General features: G+C 33.7%; 2 protein-coding genes across 2 annotated transcripts; one reads left to right on the top strand and one right to left on the bottom strand.

The window, feature by feature from the left end:
• Window positions 1–330: 330 nt before the first annotated feature.
• Window positions 331–9297, top strand: LOC103989824 (prolyl 4-hydroxylase 1-like). Its single transcript, XM_009408769.3, has 11 exons — window positions 331–502; window positions 1029–1076; window positions 1841–1893; window positions 3039–3104; window positions 5358–5432; window positions 6407–6481; window positions 8215–8285; window positions 8381–8432; window positions 8517–8606; window positions 8809–8901; window positions 9078–9297. Exons 1-11 carry the CDS (start codon window positions 436–438, stop codon window positions 9183–9185), a joined length of 798 nt encoding a protein of 265 aa, XP_009407044.3. The 5' UTR covers window positions 331–435; the 3' UTR covers window positions 9186–9297.
• Window positions 9298–10159: 862 nt separating this feature from the next.
• LOC135640565 (uncharacterized) lies at window positions 10160–11059 on the bottom strand. The gene is made up of 4 exons (XM_065155132.1): window positions 10885–11059; window positions 10572–10772; window positions 10336–10485; window positions 10160–10246 (listed from the first exon to the last, which is right to left on the bottom strand). The coding sequence occupies exons 1-4, from the start codon at window positions 11008–11010 to the stop codon at window positions 10190–10192; spliced, it is 534 nt and encodes a 177-aa protein (XP_065011204.1). The 5' UTR covers window positions 11011–11059; the 3' UTR covers window positions 10160–10189.
• Between the last annotated feature and the right edge of the window lie 8561 nt (window positions 11060–19620).

The raw sequence follows: 19620 nt of genomic DNA, 5'->3' as shown, positions 1-19620 counted from the left end.
ATTTATTAATCAATTATGGGATTAATCCGTTTATACTTTTGTCAGTTGAAGTCATATTAAATGACAAGTCAATTAAACTCGAGTTAGAGACATTGCAACCGCACATGATTTAAATGCCATAAAGGAATTATGTCATAAAAAATGCAACATATGAATTCTGAGAATAAGGTAGATTTGGGATTATTGATCTTTCGGATGCGGATCGATCCTGACTGCATCCGAGCGGATCCGTTACCAATAACACCCGCTCGATGGTGTATATAACTGGTTGGAGGTCGAGCTGCGAAACGTCTTCGGCCTGCGGAGGGGTGAGCGTTACCGGACACTAAATGGCGCACCGCCTTCTTACCTCCCATCGTCTCCCTCCCAACCCGAGCGTGGAGGAGAGGGGGAGAAGGGGAGCTCGAAGTGATCTCCTGGTGATCATCGATTGGGATGAAGATGGCTCGGTCCAAGTATGTCCTCGCTTTTGTCTTCTTCGTCACGTTCGGGATGATTGTGGGTACGTTTCCTTCCTCCCCTTCTCCCTTCTAGGTCTAGTTCTTGTCTAAATCGGATAATCTGAGATGCATCCATATGAGTTCCATGTATGTGCACACTACATCGATCAACACATCGTCATCTTTGTTTCTCGGATCAGTAATGCGGCTTTCTTGGAGATGTGATCGACCTAGACCCCGATTCGCCATCAAAAGGATCGTTCCTACGTTCTTATTAAGCATTTGCATGTATCAATACTAGCAAAGCATTTCTCTGATGCTTTGCTATGTCAGGGTTGCCTGCAAAAGTGCGTTTCTGAAATCGTGAACATTGTCATGATTATGTCGGAAACTTTAGCATGGGGGCTACATATAGTTTTTTTATGCTAAGGTTGTGGTATATGTATCGAATAACAGTTGTGCTCATTGTTTTACAGAAAATTGTCTTGAACCGTCTAAGTAGCCTTGTTCCTCTGGAATGCTAGCTAATGCGACAGTTGCTTTCAGTCTTCTTACGCTGCATACTTTAATTGTTGTTATTGCTTGCAGGTTCTTTGTTTCAATTGGCATTTATCTGGCAATTGGAAGAATCATCTGGTACAGCTTTTGTTGGAAAACTATATATTTCTTTCATGCTTAAATTTATGTCCACCTGCTACTACAGTAAAAAGAGATATAATACCTTAGTGAGTGCCAAATTTGTTTGTTCTATGCTGCCAAATTTAATGGATAAGAGTTATGTTAGCAGTTGTTATCGAATATTCTAGGAGCCTTTCGGTCTTGTTATATTGCCATGATCAAGTTACTGACACTCAAAGCTTGTAGTTTTACTTAACATAAATTTTTTCACCAATATCATTATTTAATAAAATATCAGACCGAGCAGCTCTGTTCAGAATTCACATGAAATGCTGGATATTTTGTGCTTTTCTTGGGAATATAAAGATGGCTTATTTTTTAGTGGCCTTGACAATAACTTTGCTGGGAGCATATCAAAATATTAATTATCAAGTTAGAGCTCATATTGCTATAAAACAAGAAATGATGGATTAATTTAAATTTTAAAGTAGAGGTGCAACGAAGAAAGTCTGATTAAAATAAACTTCTGTAAAAATTTGTTTCTTGATGCCCTTTCAGCTTTTTTTTTTTTTGGTATCATTAGGTTGTTCCATTACAAAATTGTTATCATCCTGATTTGTTCTCATCTTTGCAAACCATTTTCAGTTCTTAGTTGTAATATCTTCATATCTTTGTCAATATGGGTGTCACTTTTATGGTTATTATACTAATAAGTTGGTTGCTACTAGTCTGCACAATAATACAAGACGCGGTAACTGCATTTTTTAAACTATTGCTCGTAGGCACTTCTCATTGGGAAAATGACAAGGAAACTATTCTGGTTCATCATGGATCTGTATGTTTTGACTTCACTGTCATAATGAAAAATTTGCTACTGATATCTACTGTTTCTTTTTTAATGTTCTGAAATTAATTTTTTGATCATATCATATCTGATGACATTTTAGTCACTAATAGTTGCAAAATGGAATAATTGTATTTATATTCTTGTTTCTAAATTGGTTATTCTAATTTTCAACTATTCATTGTGAGCCATTTATCTATTAAAGCGGGAAGGATGTTTTTTTTTTTCTTTTTGATGCATGGTAGGATGTTGTTACCACCACTATCATTAACATCTTTTCCTGTAATCATTAAGTTGATTAAACTTAAGAAGCCCCCATGAGATTAGCATTAAATTAAATATGCATAGTAAAAACATTAAATAGCACCTGAGCACTTGTTAAACCATTGTAGCACACTTGTCAATTAGATTGATCATCATCAATTTTTTTTGGTTCAAGAATAGTATGGTTATGAAAAAGGAGAGAAAGAAATAGAATTCAGTATGTTGTAGTGCTTCTTTTTTCAAAATACTAAACAAGGAATTTTAGGATTAATTTGGGTCATAGATTTCCTTCTTTTATTTTTTTGAAGCATGTGGTTGGAGCGTGCCTATGTTCTTATCGGTCAAAGTTGATCTATAGCTTGGAATTATCAGGGTACATACATATCTTAATATTGGAAATACCTTCTCAAAAACATGTGCAAACTGTCAACATGCTCTGATCTTTTTTTTTGGTACTATGCCATAGCTAATCATCAAATATGCAATATGAAAAACCACGAGACACCTTTGCTAGTGAAAAATGTCATCATTGACTTTTTGATCTGATTAAGATTTGACAAATATGCTAAAACTATTTTCTAATGAAGCCTATGAATATGACAATTGGTTAGAACTTGGTCTCCTAATCTCTGCCTTCAGAAGTTGCCTAGTAAGCATAAGTATATGGACATTTGATAACTGTGTGAGATGAAATTTGGCTTTAGCTATATGTTCTTACTTCCTCTAGTTGATGATCTCAAAAGGATATGTTCTTGTTGACAAAAATATGTCTTTGGCACAATCAAATCTCAATTTGAGCACAGAATTGTCTTCTTAAATGTCAGAACTATGTTTTTATCCTCTCAACTAATGTATTATTTTTATTTATATAGGTAAGACCTGAAATCCTCAGCTGGTCACCACGAATTATTCTTTTTCATAATTTCTTAAGCATGCAGGTGTGACTATTTCCTGTTGATGATTTTGACCTTCAAATTATTGCTTCTTTTTGGCACTAGAATTCCATAGACTATTGTTGATTAGAAACATAAACATCTAGTTGCTGATTATTTCATTGTTCCTGTTGTTTTACACCATGAGTAGAAGGCACCAAGTGAGTGTTATTGTAATCAACTTTAGTATGTTGATTATCTTAATAACTATGAGAAGCTACTGATGCTATCTTTCTTCATGAAGAAGTTTAGTCTTCTAGCAGATTAATTAGCAACGATGACAGATATCATAAAGGAGGAAAGTCAATGAGAATTATTCAAATTCTAGTCACATCTAGCATGATTATTTTGGACTATGCTTGATTATTTCATTGTTCCTATTGCTTCAAGATTCTTTTGTCTTTCTTCTATTGATTTTGTTTTTTTTTTTACCGTGACTTTTCTAGATATATTTGTTACATTTCTGAGTAGATGAACAGGTGGCCCCTAATCTTTTAAGTAAAAAACTAGTGTATAAAAAATTTCTTATGTTGATAAATTAGTTTTGTTCTCAACTTGTCAATCTTTGATATTACCTTGTGGTCTAAGTCATGTTTGTCCAAGAATTATGATGAGTTTTGTGCAATTACTTGTATTTTAGCAACAAAATACTTTCTGTCCAACTTAGTCTGTCTCAACTATTGATTAGTAGGTGAATAACTCTTATTAGCAAGTCCACTATCAATTGTTGCATGTAAATCTAGAATTGGGGTTTGACTGAAGAACATACTTGAGTTTGACATACACTCTTATGTTAAAAAACAAAAATACATAGAAAGTATCATTATAAAAGAATACTATAGATAAGAAATAGTAAGTGTTTAATAATAACAATTAAGTGCAATTAGATGTAGCTTGTCTAGTACCTTGAATACTACAAAGTGCACTAAAGCAACTTAGAATTGCTTCATAAGCAACATTTTTTTCAAGAACCATTTCATGTTAGGTATTTTTATTTTTTATGTTAGGTTTTCAAATGAGCTATGTTGGTCAAATGAACTCTTGAAACATAGGCTAAGAACAAATGATTTGTATCTTGAGAATATTGGAACTACCTCATGTTCATACTTCTTTGCATTTTCTTATAAATTTATATTGGTAGTACTATCTTACTATAGTTGTCAGATTTTTCACCTCATGTAACATCAAACTCCTCTACATGTTAGCAACCAATAGTGAAATTACTGTCAAAGAAGTCTTTGGGATGCAAGTTTTGTCCACTAATACGTGTTGTTTCTCATTAAACTATATTCTACCAGTTTTCCATCCTCTCTGGTACTTCTGATGTTTCTGTTTCGAATGATATGGAGGGAAATATCACTAGTGATTTATATAACTTGGAAGAAATGAAGCCAGTCAACCATCTAGAAAGCTTATTATATATAGACAACTTCTTCTGAAACATCAATACAGCCGGAAAAACTAGATGGTAGAAAGAATTGGATAAATTTCCTTTTTCATTCTCAGAGAACTCTGGCAAAGATTGTAGTTAGTCTTCCTAGATTGATTTTTCAGTTTCATATTTTTCTTTCTAAACATGAATCATGGGGAAGAATTTTCAAAGAGCTATTTTCCATGGGCTTTTGTTGCAGCTAAAAACAGCCTAAGAAATATTGTTGGCTTTGTACTTCCATAAATAATTGATTGACACCAAATATGATCATTATATGCTGATGGAAACTGAGTTTGTCTGTGATTTCAGTTCTACTTATTAAATTATATCTTCACTGGGTCCACCATGGAAATGCCAAATTCATTAGAGGATGCTCTCTTTATCAGTACTTAATATGCTGTTATGTTATTGTTTTGACATTTTCATTAGATCTAGTGGTCATAATTCCTTTCTTGTCCCTTGACAGTATCATCTTTTTTGAAAGTGACCTGATATTAGATATTTCAGATGGAGTATTTTTGAGTTATTCAAAGAATAGTTCTGCTTATATTATCGTCAACTCTTCAAGACTGTAAATTATGCAGCATTTGCCAAACTTCTGCACAATATTATATGCTATCTATTTCTTTCCTTGTATATTTTATTTTATTTCCATAAGCTCGGTATGCATGGTGTTTTGATGGTTGGTTTGCATATTTATTATGATCATTGTCCATATGAAACAAGAGACTTATGCTTTCATTTATGTTTTTGTTCTATGTGGTGCATATGTTTACAAATTGGCATGGAAGTTGCTATGAAGATCTTCATGTTTGTTACACATGTAGGAATGTGATTATCTTAAAGCAATTGGTAGACCTCGCCTAGCGGTCTCCATGGTGATAGATGACGAAACGGGGAAGGCAAGTTTTTACTGTCCTATTTCTGTTAAGAACAATATTAAAGACCTACTTAGTTCTTTGTGTTTGTACTGTCATATTCTTGTAAGATTATGGAACCATGTTTAATATGCAATTCATCTCTAGTATCATGATACTAATTAATGCATGATAGACATACTTTCCAGAGACAATGCTGGTTTACATGCTGGATTGACTTGGATGAATGGTGGATTTCATATGGTCTAATTTTTCTGTGTCCTGTCCTGTCCTTTGAAAAAAAGGCAACTTTGTGATGTTCCTAAGAATATATTCCTTGAAACTTGGTGGTAAAAGTTGGAGGATGATGGCTCTGAACATAATCACACAAGCATCTATGCTGAGAAATGTTCTCTTTTGTTCCTATTTTTCTCTTTGGTAAATATTTGTGCAAACCTCAATGCTTATGGCCAATTGGTTTCCTGGTTTTGGTCAATTGTATATCAATAATTAATAACAATGAAGAGACCTAATTAAGAACAATGTTCTTTATTAACATATGACTCCTTTTTTTAACAATAAAATGTCATAAGATTTCTATCATTGTGTTTATGTCAACTATACTTCTAATTTTGAGACTAAATGCTAAGTTTCTCATGAAGGTATTTGTACATTTAAAATTTCAGAAGTTCTAGAAAACTATTGAACTTGTTGACCTGTCTATAATACATATTATAGTGTGCCCTTCACACCCAGTCATGAATTCCCATAGTCAAAGAAACAATTTGGGTGTATCTCTTGACACTATCTTCATCATAACAAATTTGGTGGTGAGAATGAGAATTTTTTTGGAACTAGAGTACTTGGAAAGAAGATTTTACAACAGAAGATACAGGTCTAATACATTTACTTGTATTCATAACTGGGTTAGCCAAAACCTGTCAGCCATCATAGTGTGCTGTGTATCTGTTCCGAAGAGTTGTTGCACTTACCTTTCTGTCTATTTTTATTTTCTCCAGGGTATAAATAGTAAGGTTCGAACAAGTTCTGGTATGTTTCTAACTTCAGAAGAGCAAAATTTGCCAATTATACAGGTTGGTTCCTTATTTTACATAAATTATACTTTTTAAGCAACTTTTATGACTATTAATTGAACATTATGGACTATTAACGGGAGAGTAAATAGACAAGGATTTAAGATCTGGTGGAGCTTCTATTAATTTAGGAACTAGGAATAAGTTATTGATCATTATCTTTGAACATTATGGACTATTAATGGGAGAGTACATAGACGAGGATTTAAGATCTGGTGGAGCTTCTATTAATTTAGGAACTAGGAATAAGTTACTGATCATGATCTTTACATATGTTCTCATCCTGAGGATAAGTGTTTGAGAAACATAGCTGACTCTCAACAAGATTAATGATGGCATTTATATCCCTTTTACATGAGTGAGTAGTCAAGAAAACTCAAGAGCTTTAGGATCTTTTTGTTTGATGTTGACTTTGAATGTGATTAAAAGAGACACCAAACATTTCAAGAGGAAGTTTTCCAATGTTTCTTTTTTTATGGTAGAATTATTCAAATGATCCAAAAAATTTCTAAAAATCAAGGATTTTAGGGTGTAGCATATTGATTAAATAAGTGGCTATTGAGATAGTTTCCCCTAATAAGTTTTTTTGTACTCCCCATTTGGAAAACTAGAGCTCTTGCAACTTCAAGTGTTGGATTTTTCTTTCAGCAAACCAACACCCCCAGCCTGCCGCATGTAATCAATATATACAGTTTGTTAAATCACCGGTATGCAAGAAATTAAATGGCAATACAAAACCACCTGAGGTTATATAATCCTTTGAATAGGGTGTCAGTCTCCTGTTTTCTTGACATGTGATTCTTTGTTTCCATGGTCTTAAAATTTAGTGCCTCCTTCCTACATTACCCAAACATGAAACTGTAGCAACACCAACAGCTGATAAAATAGGGAAGCTCTAGTATTCTAGCCAGCCACAGCCCCTTCAGCATGCTGGCTGTAATTCTTGGACGCAGATAATGACTCTTGTTTGTTAACGTAAATCCAGTTCTTTAATTCATAAACTAGTGCTTTTGTTACAACATCTCAAATCTCTAGCTATTGAAAGAAAGAGAAGTGGTTTGTTGATTTTTCTGTTGCACAGAATGAAACAGCCAAGGCATAACCATAAAATTATCGCTTCCCATGTCTCAAAATAAGATCATCCTCAATTAACCCATCCTCTTTGATTTTGATGAACAACTTGGTTGTTTGGTGACTATTCAAGCAACTTTTTTGCCAATGAGCTTGCAAGTTGGTTGTAATTAGGATATCAATAGAAGCATTGGAAGTATTTATTAGATGGATATCAATTGGAATATTGGTTGCAGTTTGGGATGATGTTTAGTCTGCCATGATAAAGAACAAAGAGAGTAAAGAAGACCAAATAAGAGATAAATTAAGGTCACAAAGGATCCTCTAGAAACCTAAGCAGGTACGACAATGAAGACCACCAGAATCTGAAGGAGCTCTGATGTCATGATAAAGATTTTTTATTAGGTTATCAATAATGCCTAAGTTGTTAGAAAAGGGCCAAATATTTATACAAGCTTTAACAGTGCTTATTTTGTTGCTTGAACCATTCATTTAAACTGGAAATTTGTAATTTGTTTCTCATTAAGATGGAACCAAAAAAAGGGATAGGTTTCAAGTGTTTGATTCGAAAGTATATATGGTGACTTGCTCATCTTTTTCAGTTGAATAAGTTCAACTTACAATATCATTCTTAAAGTTTTGTTCTCTTGTTATCAACACAGGCTATCGAAAACCGGATTGCTGTGTTTTCTCAAATTCCTGCAGAAAATGGTGAGCAAATGCAAGTACTAAGGTACTAAATTAAAAAAGTATATACTTCATTTAGAACATAAAGAAAAATATGAGAAAGATGATCCTGCTAGTTATGGAATACTACTTTTCGTGCAGGTATAAACAAAGTCAGTTTTACAGTGTACATTCTGATTACTTCACTAACATTGTAAGATTTCTTTCTCTTTCATCAACATCTTGATTCTTTCTTCTGCGCATCAAAGGAGCATTACCAGTCCCCGAATGCATGCAGACTCACATAAAGAAAGGAGGCCAACGTGTAGCGACGATGCTAATGTATTTAAACGATGATGTTGAAGGGGGTGAGACCTACTTTCCAATGGTTAGTATAATTTGTGAATTTAAATTTAGTTGTTTTGTTATCATTGACTTTTTTTTTAATATCAGGCAAGATCATGCTGTTTGTGAAAAATCAAACAGTAAATGCTGGTGTTTGAGGAAGTGAATGTTGGAAGCTTTAGTTATATGTTTTAATATCTTCTTGCCTCAGTCTGCTAATCTTTCTACTACTTTCCCTACATCAGGCCGCAGCGGGTGAATGCAGTTGTGGAGGAACGATGGTTAGGGGGCTTTGTGTGAAGCCAAGCCAAGGGGATGCACTTCTTTTCTGGAGCTTGGTCTGTGATCTCACCCTCCGTTTCCCAATGCTATCAAACCTACTATAGAAAGTTCAAATTTGCCATTCGACATAAATTGCCTTTTACATTTGTATTTAGTCACTGGAAAATGAGGGGGAAAAAAATTCACAGACCACCATCTGCTCTTAATCAATGTTTTGTTAATATTATTTCAGGGGCTTAATGGAAGACTTGATCCACACAGTTTGCATGCAGGATGTCCAGTACTAAGTGGGGAGAAGTGGTCAGCCACAAAATGGATGAGGGAAAGTACTTTACGTTGATTTTTCCTTACATTTATGTTTTTCACACTAAAATAAATAGCATGTACGGTGGTCCAACTAACTAGTTCTTACCCACAACCTGCTTGATGAAAAGGAAGCAACGTACGACATACTTCACACTCGGAATCGAATAGAACAACAAATGCAATGGTGCAGTCTCTCAAAATTCAAATTTCATACTGTATAAAAGCGTTTTTGATACTGTATGCTGCATGCTGTATCGGTAAAGGCTACGAGGATACATATTTGGGGTTGAATATTATTTAGTTGACCGCATCTCTCGACATATTTTAGTTATATGCTTTGAGGATAAACATTCGAAATATTAATTTAATATCCATTCACCGAATGTTGAGAACTAAAGGTCTCATCCGAAAAAATGTACAAAAATTAAGAGTTTAATTTTAATTAATTTAGATATTAAAATTATTTTTTGACTATAAATATCTAAATGTTTAAGAATTTTAATATAACATTTAAAAAATATAAAGATCGGAACATGTAATTTCGTAGTCTCATAGTGAACTGTGCCACCTTAAACATCACCTATTTCATTAATATAAATAATTAAGAGACAATTTATAATGTAGACATGATTCGGTGGATTGCGTCGAAAAAGTGGATGGGTGTAGGCACAAACATTTAGAGGGTATAACTCGAAAGCAAAGAAAGCGTGGGAAGAAGGACTCCACGACGCAGCAGCACCGTAGCCTTTTGGAGACGTTTCGAACTACTCCATCGTCAAACACGTCCCTCCACCGTGCGCAGCTCCCGAAGTGACGAACGCTCGCTAGCATCAAAGACCGCACCACGCCACAGGATTGCAGACTCTACTACAGCTCCCACTTGCCCTGCTTTTTGCAGGCAGTTGAATGATTGATGATGATACATCAGCACAAGAACAAGAACACGATAGAGAAGAAGCAGAGGAGTCGCATCTCCTCATCGATTAAAGAAGGAAGAGAGGAAGAAGAAGGGTGTACCAAGTCTTCATTACTGCTCTCTCACGCAATGCAGTTGAGTCCCAGGCATCCTGACCACAAGCTCCTCAGCAACTTCTTCTGCACCCAATTAACGGTGGAGGAGAATCACGTTTATTGCTACTGTTAGTGGTTCGGCATGAGAACGGGAAGCAAATGAATGATGATACCCTCTTGGGCTTCCGGCAGAGGAGCTCAGGTGGGATCTTGTACAAGTCCTCGTCCACAGCCTTGGGAGCTCTCAGCCTCCTTGCGGTGGTGTCACACTCCTCCCCTGCTTGCTTTCTCTCTTGCCCGTTCCGATGCTGCTTCTCTCCTTTCTTCACCTCGCAAACCAAAGCCAGTGGAATCATGTGAGATCCTACAACAAAGCAAGAGTGAAAAGAGTCTCAGCAGACATAAGAACCTTTCTCTGCTGCTGTTGGTGGTGATGAGCTGGTTTCTCTGGGCCTACTGGTGGCACCTTGAACAGATGAGCATCTTCTCCAAGGAATTGGCCTGGGACTAAGCCAGCCTGCACCGCAGACTCGAAGTACTGCGTGATGGGTAGATCATCAGAGTAGTCCCACTTCCCGAATGCTGGAATGTGCCGCCTGTTCATCGTATCCTTCAACCAAGATCATACATCAGCTGCTAAGATAAAGAAGAAGAAGAAGAAGAAGAAGAGACTCGTCGTAGGGGAGGGTCGTGGTCACGGGAACAGAGAAGCTACACCACACCTTTGGCTTCTTTACGAGGCATGGCTTAGGCTCACATCGGGAAGCCAACTCGTTGCCACCAAAGACCCCATTCCCTCTGCCATGTCTCTCTACCGCTGCCTGTTTGCTTTGCTCAATGGCTCCCATCCCAAAGCCTGCATCAGGTGCTCCTCCTCTCCACTGCCCCCCACGCTCGGGTTCCCGAGTCCTTTGTGGTGTTGACGTTTTGGCCAAGGGAAACCTCAGCGCTCCTTCGCTTCAAAACCCGTGGAGAAGAAGGACAGCCTTCACGTCTCCATCTGTGACCTCCTCTCTCCCTCTCTCTCTCTCTCTCTCTCTAAGGTCATATTTAGCCTACTGTGTCAGTGTCTATGTCAGTGTCAGCGTGTCTGGGAGAAGAGAAGGAAAGAAAGAGAGAGAGAGAGAGAGAGAGAGGGGTGGAGAGGAAAAGAGAAGACGCTGTATTGGAAACTGGTGGCACCTGCAATGCGTGCATGCATGCAAGTCATGCAAGTGCATTTACACCTGGTGGTACTGCTGCTACCACCATTACTACTGCTGTAGGTCCACAGAGGGTGTGGGGGGGAGTGATGGCAGTGGAGGACTTTGATTGGGGGAATGATGTGAACTTGAAGTGTCAATGGGGGCAATCTAACTTAGACAAAGGCTGCTTGATTGGGTGCATGCCGCTGCAGCTCATCACGTACTTCACTCGATAACATATCTAATGGCTACATCGGTTCAGCACCTAAAATACGACATTATACTGTAGCTTATCATGTACTTGCCATTTACATTTCAAACATAACATATGTCATGTGTTCATGGTTTTCGCCTCCAACACAGTTAGGGCTGACCACATAAGGCATGTCTCAGTATCAAATGTGGCCTTCATCAGTTTTTATTATAAAAAATATATATCTCAAAATTTATCTTTATTATTTTCTATTGTCGAAGAAAAAGATATTATTTTTTAAAAATCATGTATGTTTGTAGATGGATGACTATTACAACCAAAAAAGAAAATTCATGCTTATTTTAAGTGGCTCATCACCTTTCTTGAATTTTTAATTGTTGAATCTTTTAAGTTTTGAAACCATTTTATTGGAGAAACTTTTCCTGGTTTAATAATTAAAAAAAGATTAATGTGGTTAATATTTTTATCTGTCTTCAGAAAAAAAAAATCAAATTGTATGTCATGTAAGATCTATTGCAAATAGTTAACCCTAACTCAAATGCAATTTAAATTATTTATTAAAATACTTAAATTAAATTAACAGTAATATACTTATAATATTTTTATAAAGTAATTATAATATTATTTATTTTCACTGTAAAACTAATCGAAATGTTACATTTCTTTTTATGAGCAGTGGTTTTGCATTGCCCATAACATGCCATCTTATACGTAGCCCATGAAATAGGCATGCATGTGCCATACGTACCTTCACGCCCAAACAGTTCCAGCAACGACGTCAGGGAGGCTTATCATTCTCGTCGTCTATCCCGGTGGAGTTGCTAGCTCGTCTTCTGAAGCTGATGGCGAATGCAACTTCCGGTGCAGCAGCCAAGCTCGAGTCCTCATCAATTGTCTCCCTCATCATCCTTTCTCCCCCAAAAGTCCTCCACTTTGACTCATCACCATCATGCCCACATGATCTCTCTCTCTCTCTCTCTCTCCATCTATCTATCTATCTACATATATATATGTTATACATATATGTGGGGTGGGTTCGAAGTCTTCGTCTCAGTCTACATCACTCTGCTCAAAGCAGCAAGTTGCAGTGGAGGCACCAGCGTCCCTTTGACCATTAACCTTCTCTTCCTCTTCCTCGGAACCACCAGCAACCTTCCCTTCCCCTTGCTCCCTCTCTTTCTTTCCAACCGACAGTCGTATCCATTGGTAGATCGCAGGCACACATGCAGTGACGTCGATGCGTACTCGATCGTCCTCTACATCTAACGCGGGTGGAAGCAATGAAGTACTGCTGCTACTCTTCAGACCATGTATCGGAATGCATCAGCACATGTTAATGGCAGTGCAGTCCCTGCGCTCTCCGTCCATCAGATGTGAATTAATGTCTTTGTGGTAGCGTACACTGACACACTTGAATTATTGCCACTGCGTGCATCAGCTGATTCAGGTGTGGCCCCTTCGTTTCGTTGCATCTGAATAAGTATATGATAAATTATTCCTTTAAACAATAATAATAATAATTTTTTAAACAAATATATGTGAAAATATCAACTAACTTAGTTGTTAAAAATTTTAATAAATCTTAGGCTCGAATCTCGTCTCCGTTAATTATCCTTTATAAATATTTTTTAAAAAAAATTTATCAATTTTGAGAAATTTTTGTATAGTCTCCTCATTTTTTTTTCTTATAAGATGATTTATGTCTCCGCGACCCCCTACTAACAATGGTCTCCACGCTTGGTCACCTCCTCACATGAGCTCCCACTCTTCGTTTGTCACTCTCATCCATCCATAGTTGTCTTCGCCTTTAGTCATGTTCACCTTACATTATCACTATCAATTCCCCTCCCCTCTTCATCGGCTATCTAATCACCTCACCCATGACCCCCTTTGCTAAGGTTAACAACGGGGACAATAGAGTCATGCACCATCACCATCGTCCACAACCCCCAATATCAAGGTGATAACAAGGACAATGAGGGCACCACAATTTAGATTTCTATGTTACCCTTTTATTTTAAAAAATCTTAATTTAGATTTGTTTTTAAAGCGGGTCAATATAAAGTCTCTTAACCGTATAAAAAGACTATTTTCTCTTGTAATATTAAAAAAATATTATTTTATCCATTCTGTTGGCCCTCGCTTACATGAGCAATGCACGTTGTGGGCTATGGGCGATAGTGGGTCTTTGCATGAGAGTTGCAGGGGAGCGACGGGATGATGAGAGCAAGTGGAGGGAGGCAACTAGTCCTTGCATTAAGATTGCAATTAGAGGGGGCGACCCCACATAGTAGACCCTAGTGCAAGGATTACGAGTAATGGCGAAATGAGCCCATGGACAAATAAGGGAGGTAACTCCTGTGCAATGAGCTCTTGCACGAGGGCTGCAAGTGATGATGGGACGATGAGGGCTGACAAGTGGAACCTCGCGCGAGGGTTACAGGTGAAGGGGAGCAACAGGCACTCATGTGAAGGTTATGGGTTATGACAAGATGGCAAGGGCCAATGAGCGGGCGAGACTGCATGACAAAAGGGGTGACCAATGAGTAGACATCCAGGGGCAAAATGGTCCTTTCAAAAAGTGCTTTGCAAGAATTTTTAAACTTTGGAGCGCTTTGCAAGAAAAACCCAAAGTTATAGGCTTTGTTCATGAATTCACCCAAAAAAATTATTATTCTTTGAATAGATAGATAGATATATATATATATATATATATATATATATATATATATATATATATATATATATATATATATATATATATATATATATATATATATATATATATATATATATATATATATATATATATATATACACATATGAAGGTATTAGTTAGCTTAGTTGGTAAAAATCTTGATAATTTGGTATAAGATTATAAGTTCAAATCCTTTTTTTGTCAATTACTTTTTGTATAAAAAAAGTATATGATAAATTTGATAATTTCTTTTTATACAACATAGCTATAATGATAAATTCTAAAACAATCGTTAGTTTTAAGAAAATTTTGTAATGTCCTCATTTTCAAAAATTTTCATAAAAAGCCATTCTTTTCTAAAAAATGATTATGTTCACTGTCTCCGCCGTATCGATAATGGCCTCTACCCTTGATCACCTCTGTGTGTGAGCCCCTCACCCTTCGCCCATCACTCTTGTCCACCCTTGATCGCCTTTCGCCCTTAGTCGTGTTCGCATTGCACTATCACCCTCAGCACTCCTCCCCTCTTCCTCTACTATTGTCGTTGTCCTTGTTTGCGCATCTCACCCTCATTATCCTCACTTGTGGCCCCCTCCACTAAGGTGATAATGAGGATAATAGGGATGGTATGGGTGAGAACGATGGGTGATAAGGGTGGGAGCAATGGGGCAGAGGCGGAGATGAGGTAAAGGCAAAGGTGGACAAAGACGAATCAGGGTAGTGGGCGAAGTGCGGGGTGCCTATGCATGGAGGCAACTAATGGCCCACATAGCAAGGTGAAGGTAACCAGGGGACCATAAATAGATATCGTCAAGGGAGGAGGGAGAGGTGATGAGGGACCCGTGCATGAAAACACAAGTAGCTAAGGGTAGAGGTAATAGTTGATGGGGTGAAGGAAAGAGATAAAATCATCCTAAAAAAAAAGAGAGAGATGATCTATTGAAATTTATTAAAATAAGGGCGATCTGTCATAATTTATTAAAATTAGATTTTTTTTTTTTGGAAAGTTTACACTAGTTTTAATGCTTCTTTCAATAATTATATGGATTTACATTGACAATAGGCTAAGCGTTTGAAACCATTTCCTTGTTTTTATGTCTTCAATTAATACTATTATTTATAGCTTCAAATATGTGGCTCATCAAGGAATCTTGTTGAAAAAGGTCGATGGGCTGAAGGCCCCGCCCAAAAATTCAAAAATATATAATGTTCAAAATCTAACCCACCAAAAAAAAAAGATTAATTAATTATGTGATCACAAATACAAAGGAGAGGCCCCAAATTCTTATATGATGTTTAGTGAATCCACATTAAACCTCATCCAAATATGAAACAATTTTGCACCACAATGAGCATAATTTAACAAAAAGATAAAAGTATATATTACTCACAAAACGAGTGCAAGAATCTGTTAATGTTTCACCTCTTGCACTAACTTTTAAATCAATTATTAGGTCCAAAGTTAGTTTACAAAATGGGTCACCCCAAACACAAAAAAGAGAACTCTCTTGTACTTTTCAACGTTTCATTTTATGTCCAATAAAACTAGCTTGACAGTATGTTTGGTATAGTTAGTCTAATGCTTAAATCAATATGGAACCTCTAATTAATAGAGTGGTGTGAGATATATTTCTTAAATAAGGAACATATCAATGAGTATTCACGTTAAAAACTATAATATGTTATTATTTTATGAAAATTTTTAATATTAAAATTAAAAATTAAATAACAATAGATATTTAAATTTACGATGCGTAACTTTCAATGCTACTCAGAAAGTCTTTATATGATCTATAAGTACATCGTCATCGAATCTGAGATTTGTAGTGATGTCGATCTGTAGTGAGAACTAAACTCGTATTATTTTCTCTTTCTACGAGCAATGGATAGAAGATCTATAATCTTTCATGTGACTCAAAGAAGACGAAAGAAGATTTATAATATCTCAATTATATCATAATTATGTCATGTATCTACATCTCCACACATTATGTGTTGTGTATATAGTCCCAAAGAGGTTTTGTTTGTTTATAGGCTCCCATCAAGGCCATCTTCTAAGGAATCCTATCATAATTAGACTTTTTCTATTGACCGATAATTATAATCATATATATATATATATATATATATATATATATATATATATATATATATATATATATATATATCTTATCTAGTTAGATAGAGCAACATAATCTAACATTTTCTTATTTGAACCATTAATTGATAAAATACAAAAGGGTTTAAAATAAAAAATAAATAAAAATAAAATTTATTTAAAAATAATTTTATCCAATTAGATTCTGAATTTTAAAAATTATTTATATGTGCATAAATTTTAAAAAATATATAGGCCAATAAGTCCAATAAATATAATAATAATATATTAAGCCATGTAAGTTATAATGGTTATATATCATCAATGTCATATTTTTTTCTATATATCACAATACTGTTAGCCCTTCCTAATGTAATACAAAATGACTCAAATAATTTATCTTATAAAGATAATCCTATTATCATATTTAAATATAATATGTACATACATAAATTTGAATAGAATAGTAAAAATAAATAATTTTAAGTACGTAAGCAAAAATATCAATTATAATATCAACTCAAACATGCATCATCATATCTTTTATAGATTGTTCATAAACCCAATCATAAAAACATATTTTTTTCAAACACTTTAGGTTGTAAGTCTTAGTGAATGAATTAGCAATCAATATACTAAAACTTAAGTTATTAATTAAATTAATTATTTTTTAACTCTTTTATCTAACTATTAAGTATTTTATGCCATAATACAGAGAGTTGCAATAGTACTTACCATTCTTAGAGAAGAAAACTACTATGATATATCACAAAGTATCTTTAATGACTTTGCAATTGAGTCTAACCTCACCAAGTCTCAAGATAAAATTTCATAATCATAAAGCTTGATTAGTAGCCTTAAAGCATATCACAAAATCAACTTTTATTATCAATAATATAATAATATATTTTTTTATATTTTTTTTCTATAAATTGCCCCTCCAATTGATAAAGATATAAACCATAAAATGGACTTCTTATTATCGAGGTAATTTACATAATTAACACTTGAAAAATATCATCATTTTAAGCTGATCTAATTTCATGAGCATATAATCATTTATTCTTTTTAGATATCTTATTGCTTTCTTTGTAGTCTTTTAGTATTTTTATTTCTAGGTAACTCTAGTATTTACGTTATATTTTAATTGTAAAATCGATATCTAATTTAGCATAGACTTGCCATATAATAGAATTTCAATTGTGCATATATAAAAATTATTTATCTTTATATGATTCTTTAATCAAGTTATTTTTAAAAATACTTATTTTAACTAAAACATTTATTTTATCATTTATTGAATAAAGTTATATACTAAATCTCTCTAAGACTCGATCAATATATCTCTTCTAAGATAGTCCTAATAATCTTTCATATCTATTCTTAAATATCTCAATACTAATAATATAAAATGCCTCATTCATATTAACCAACTTAAAATCCTTGTTGAGAAATTTCTTGGTTCAGTACAAGAAACCAAGATCACTGCTTGCAAATAAAATATTATATATATAGGATTAATATAGTAAACTTATTCCCATTGATCTTCATATATAAATACTGATCAATAATTTTTTTAAAAAAATTTAAAGAAAGTAATGATATCAAGAAACTTTATATACCATTACTTAAAAGCTTATTTAAGGTCATAAATATATTTTTTAAATTTATATATCAAAATTTAATTTTTTTTATTTTCTTTGTGAATCATCTAGGTTAACATATATAAATATATATCTCCAATTAGAAAACTTATTTTCATATCTTTATGATGTAACGCAGAATCATAATGAGTTACTATTATTATGATATATTTTAACAAGTTTATTTTTAAAAAAAATAAAGAAGATATCTCATTATTTTCAATACATTCTTTATGAGTAAAATATCTCACTAGAAGTCTAGTTGTTATATCGTTCGATATTATCTTTGAGTAATGTTTATATAATAGACTCGTTTACAATTATCGACTAATTTGATAAGTTCACAAACACCATTCTGGTTATTGATTTTAATTTTTCTTTCATTATATGGTATCACTTTTCAGAATCATTATTTTTAATAACTTATGAAAATAATAAGGGATCCTTTTGATTTATCATAGATTCTTATAGATACACCATATAATAATCAGAAATGACAAGTCTTCTTTCCCTTTCAGATATTCTCAAAATTATCAATTATGATTATTCTATAATATCATTAATAGCAATATAAATATTATGTGGGAGTTCATTAATGCTATATTATTATTCACTTTTATCAAATCATTTAAAAATTTAAGTAACAATAATCTCTCAAATGATAAAAGAGTTTCAAAGTGTATCTCTTTAATATCAATATTAAATCTTAAGATTTTTTACTCTTGTTGATTCATTATTTTTTAAAATTATTAAATTCAACTATTCTCATACTATGATTAGGGTATAAAATATATACTCCTTTAAATTTTTGAATAAATAATAAAATATCCAAAAATAATTCTTCAAATCTAATTTCTTTTTATGTGAATTAAATATCCTTATCTCTACATAACAATCCTAAATATATAAATATCTTAAGTTAGGTTTCTTATTAGTCTATAACTCAAAAGAAGTTAATAGAATTAACTTATTAAAAATCATATTTAAGATATACATTATCATCCTTAGAGCTTCTCCTCATATTGATTTGGATATAGAAGAATAATCTATCATGCTTCTAAACATATCCATAAGAGTATGATATCATCTTTTAGTAATCATATTCTATTGTGAGACATATGGTAAATCATATTAAGCACAAATACCCTACTTTTTTATGAATCTAACAAAAGAACTTGAATTATGATTAGGTTCATCATAACTACCATAAAATTTATCACTCTTGTCAAATCTGATAATTTAATTTTTCTTATCTAATTATCTCTTGACTTCATTTATGTATACCTAAATACATCAAAAGTCTAAGACCATATATAAATTAGACGTATATAGTCATATCTCAATAGGTTATTTATAAAGGTGATAAAATATCTCTCTTTACTAAAACATGGAATATAAAGTGATCCGTCGGTATAAGTATATATAATATCAAGGAGTTTATAAAACTATATTTCATTCAAATATGCGATTACAAAATCATTGTAGACTCAAAATTCATATTAATTATATATAGACTATCATATAGAAGTAAATTTTTTTTTATTAAATTATACTAATTTTATAACTACCAAAAGAGAAACAATATCTTGATAATTTTAGATAAGGAACCGAAATTTTTAGA

This window comes from Musa acuminata, chromosome BXJ3-6, assembly GCF_036884655.1.
Source record: "Musa acuminata AAA Group cultivar baxijiao chromosome BXJ3-6, Cavendish_Baxijiao_AAA, whole genome shotgun sequence".
In the NCBI taxonomy this organism is placed as follows: Eukaryota; Viridiplantae; Streptophyta; class Magnoliopsida; order Zingiberales; family Musaceae; genus Musa; species Musa acuminata.
The sequence above is the reverse complement of the archived record's forward strand: the minus strand, read 5'-3'. Positions and strand labels throughout refer to the sequence as shown.

Coding starts and splice junctions, on each gene's coding strand:
- LOC135640565 (XM_065155132.1), bottom strand. CDS start 11,010: ATGGGAGCCATTGAGCAAAGCAAACAGGCAGCGGTAGAGAGACATGGC. Junction 10,773..10,884: donor GCCTCGTAAAGAAGCCAAAG/GTGTGGTGTAGC, acceptor TCTTGGTTGAAG/GATACGATGAACAGGCGGCA. Junction 10,486..10,571: donor ACCAACAGCAGCAGAGAAAG/GTTCTTATGTCT, acceptor TGCGAGGTGAAG/AAAGGAGAGAAGCAGCATCG.
- LOC103989824 (XM_009408769.3), top strand. CDS start 436: ATGAAGATGGCTCGGTCCAAGTATGTCCTCGCTTTTGTCTTCTTCGTC. Junction 1,077..1,840: donor GCAATTGGAAGAATCATCTG/GTACAGCTTTTG, acceptor TATTGCTCGTAG/GCACTTCTCATTGGGAAAAT. Junction 8,902..9,077: donor CACTTCTTTTCTGGAGCTTG/GTCTGTGATCTC, acceptor ATATTATTTCAG/GGGCTTAATGGAAGACTTGA.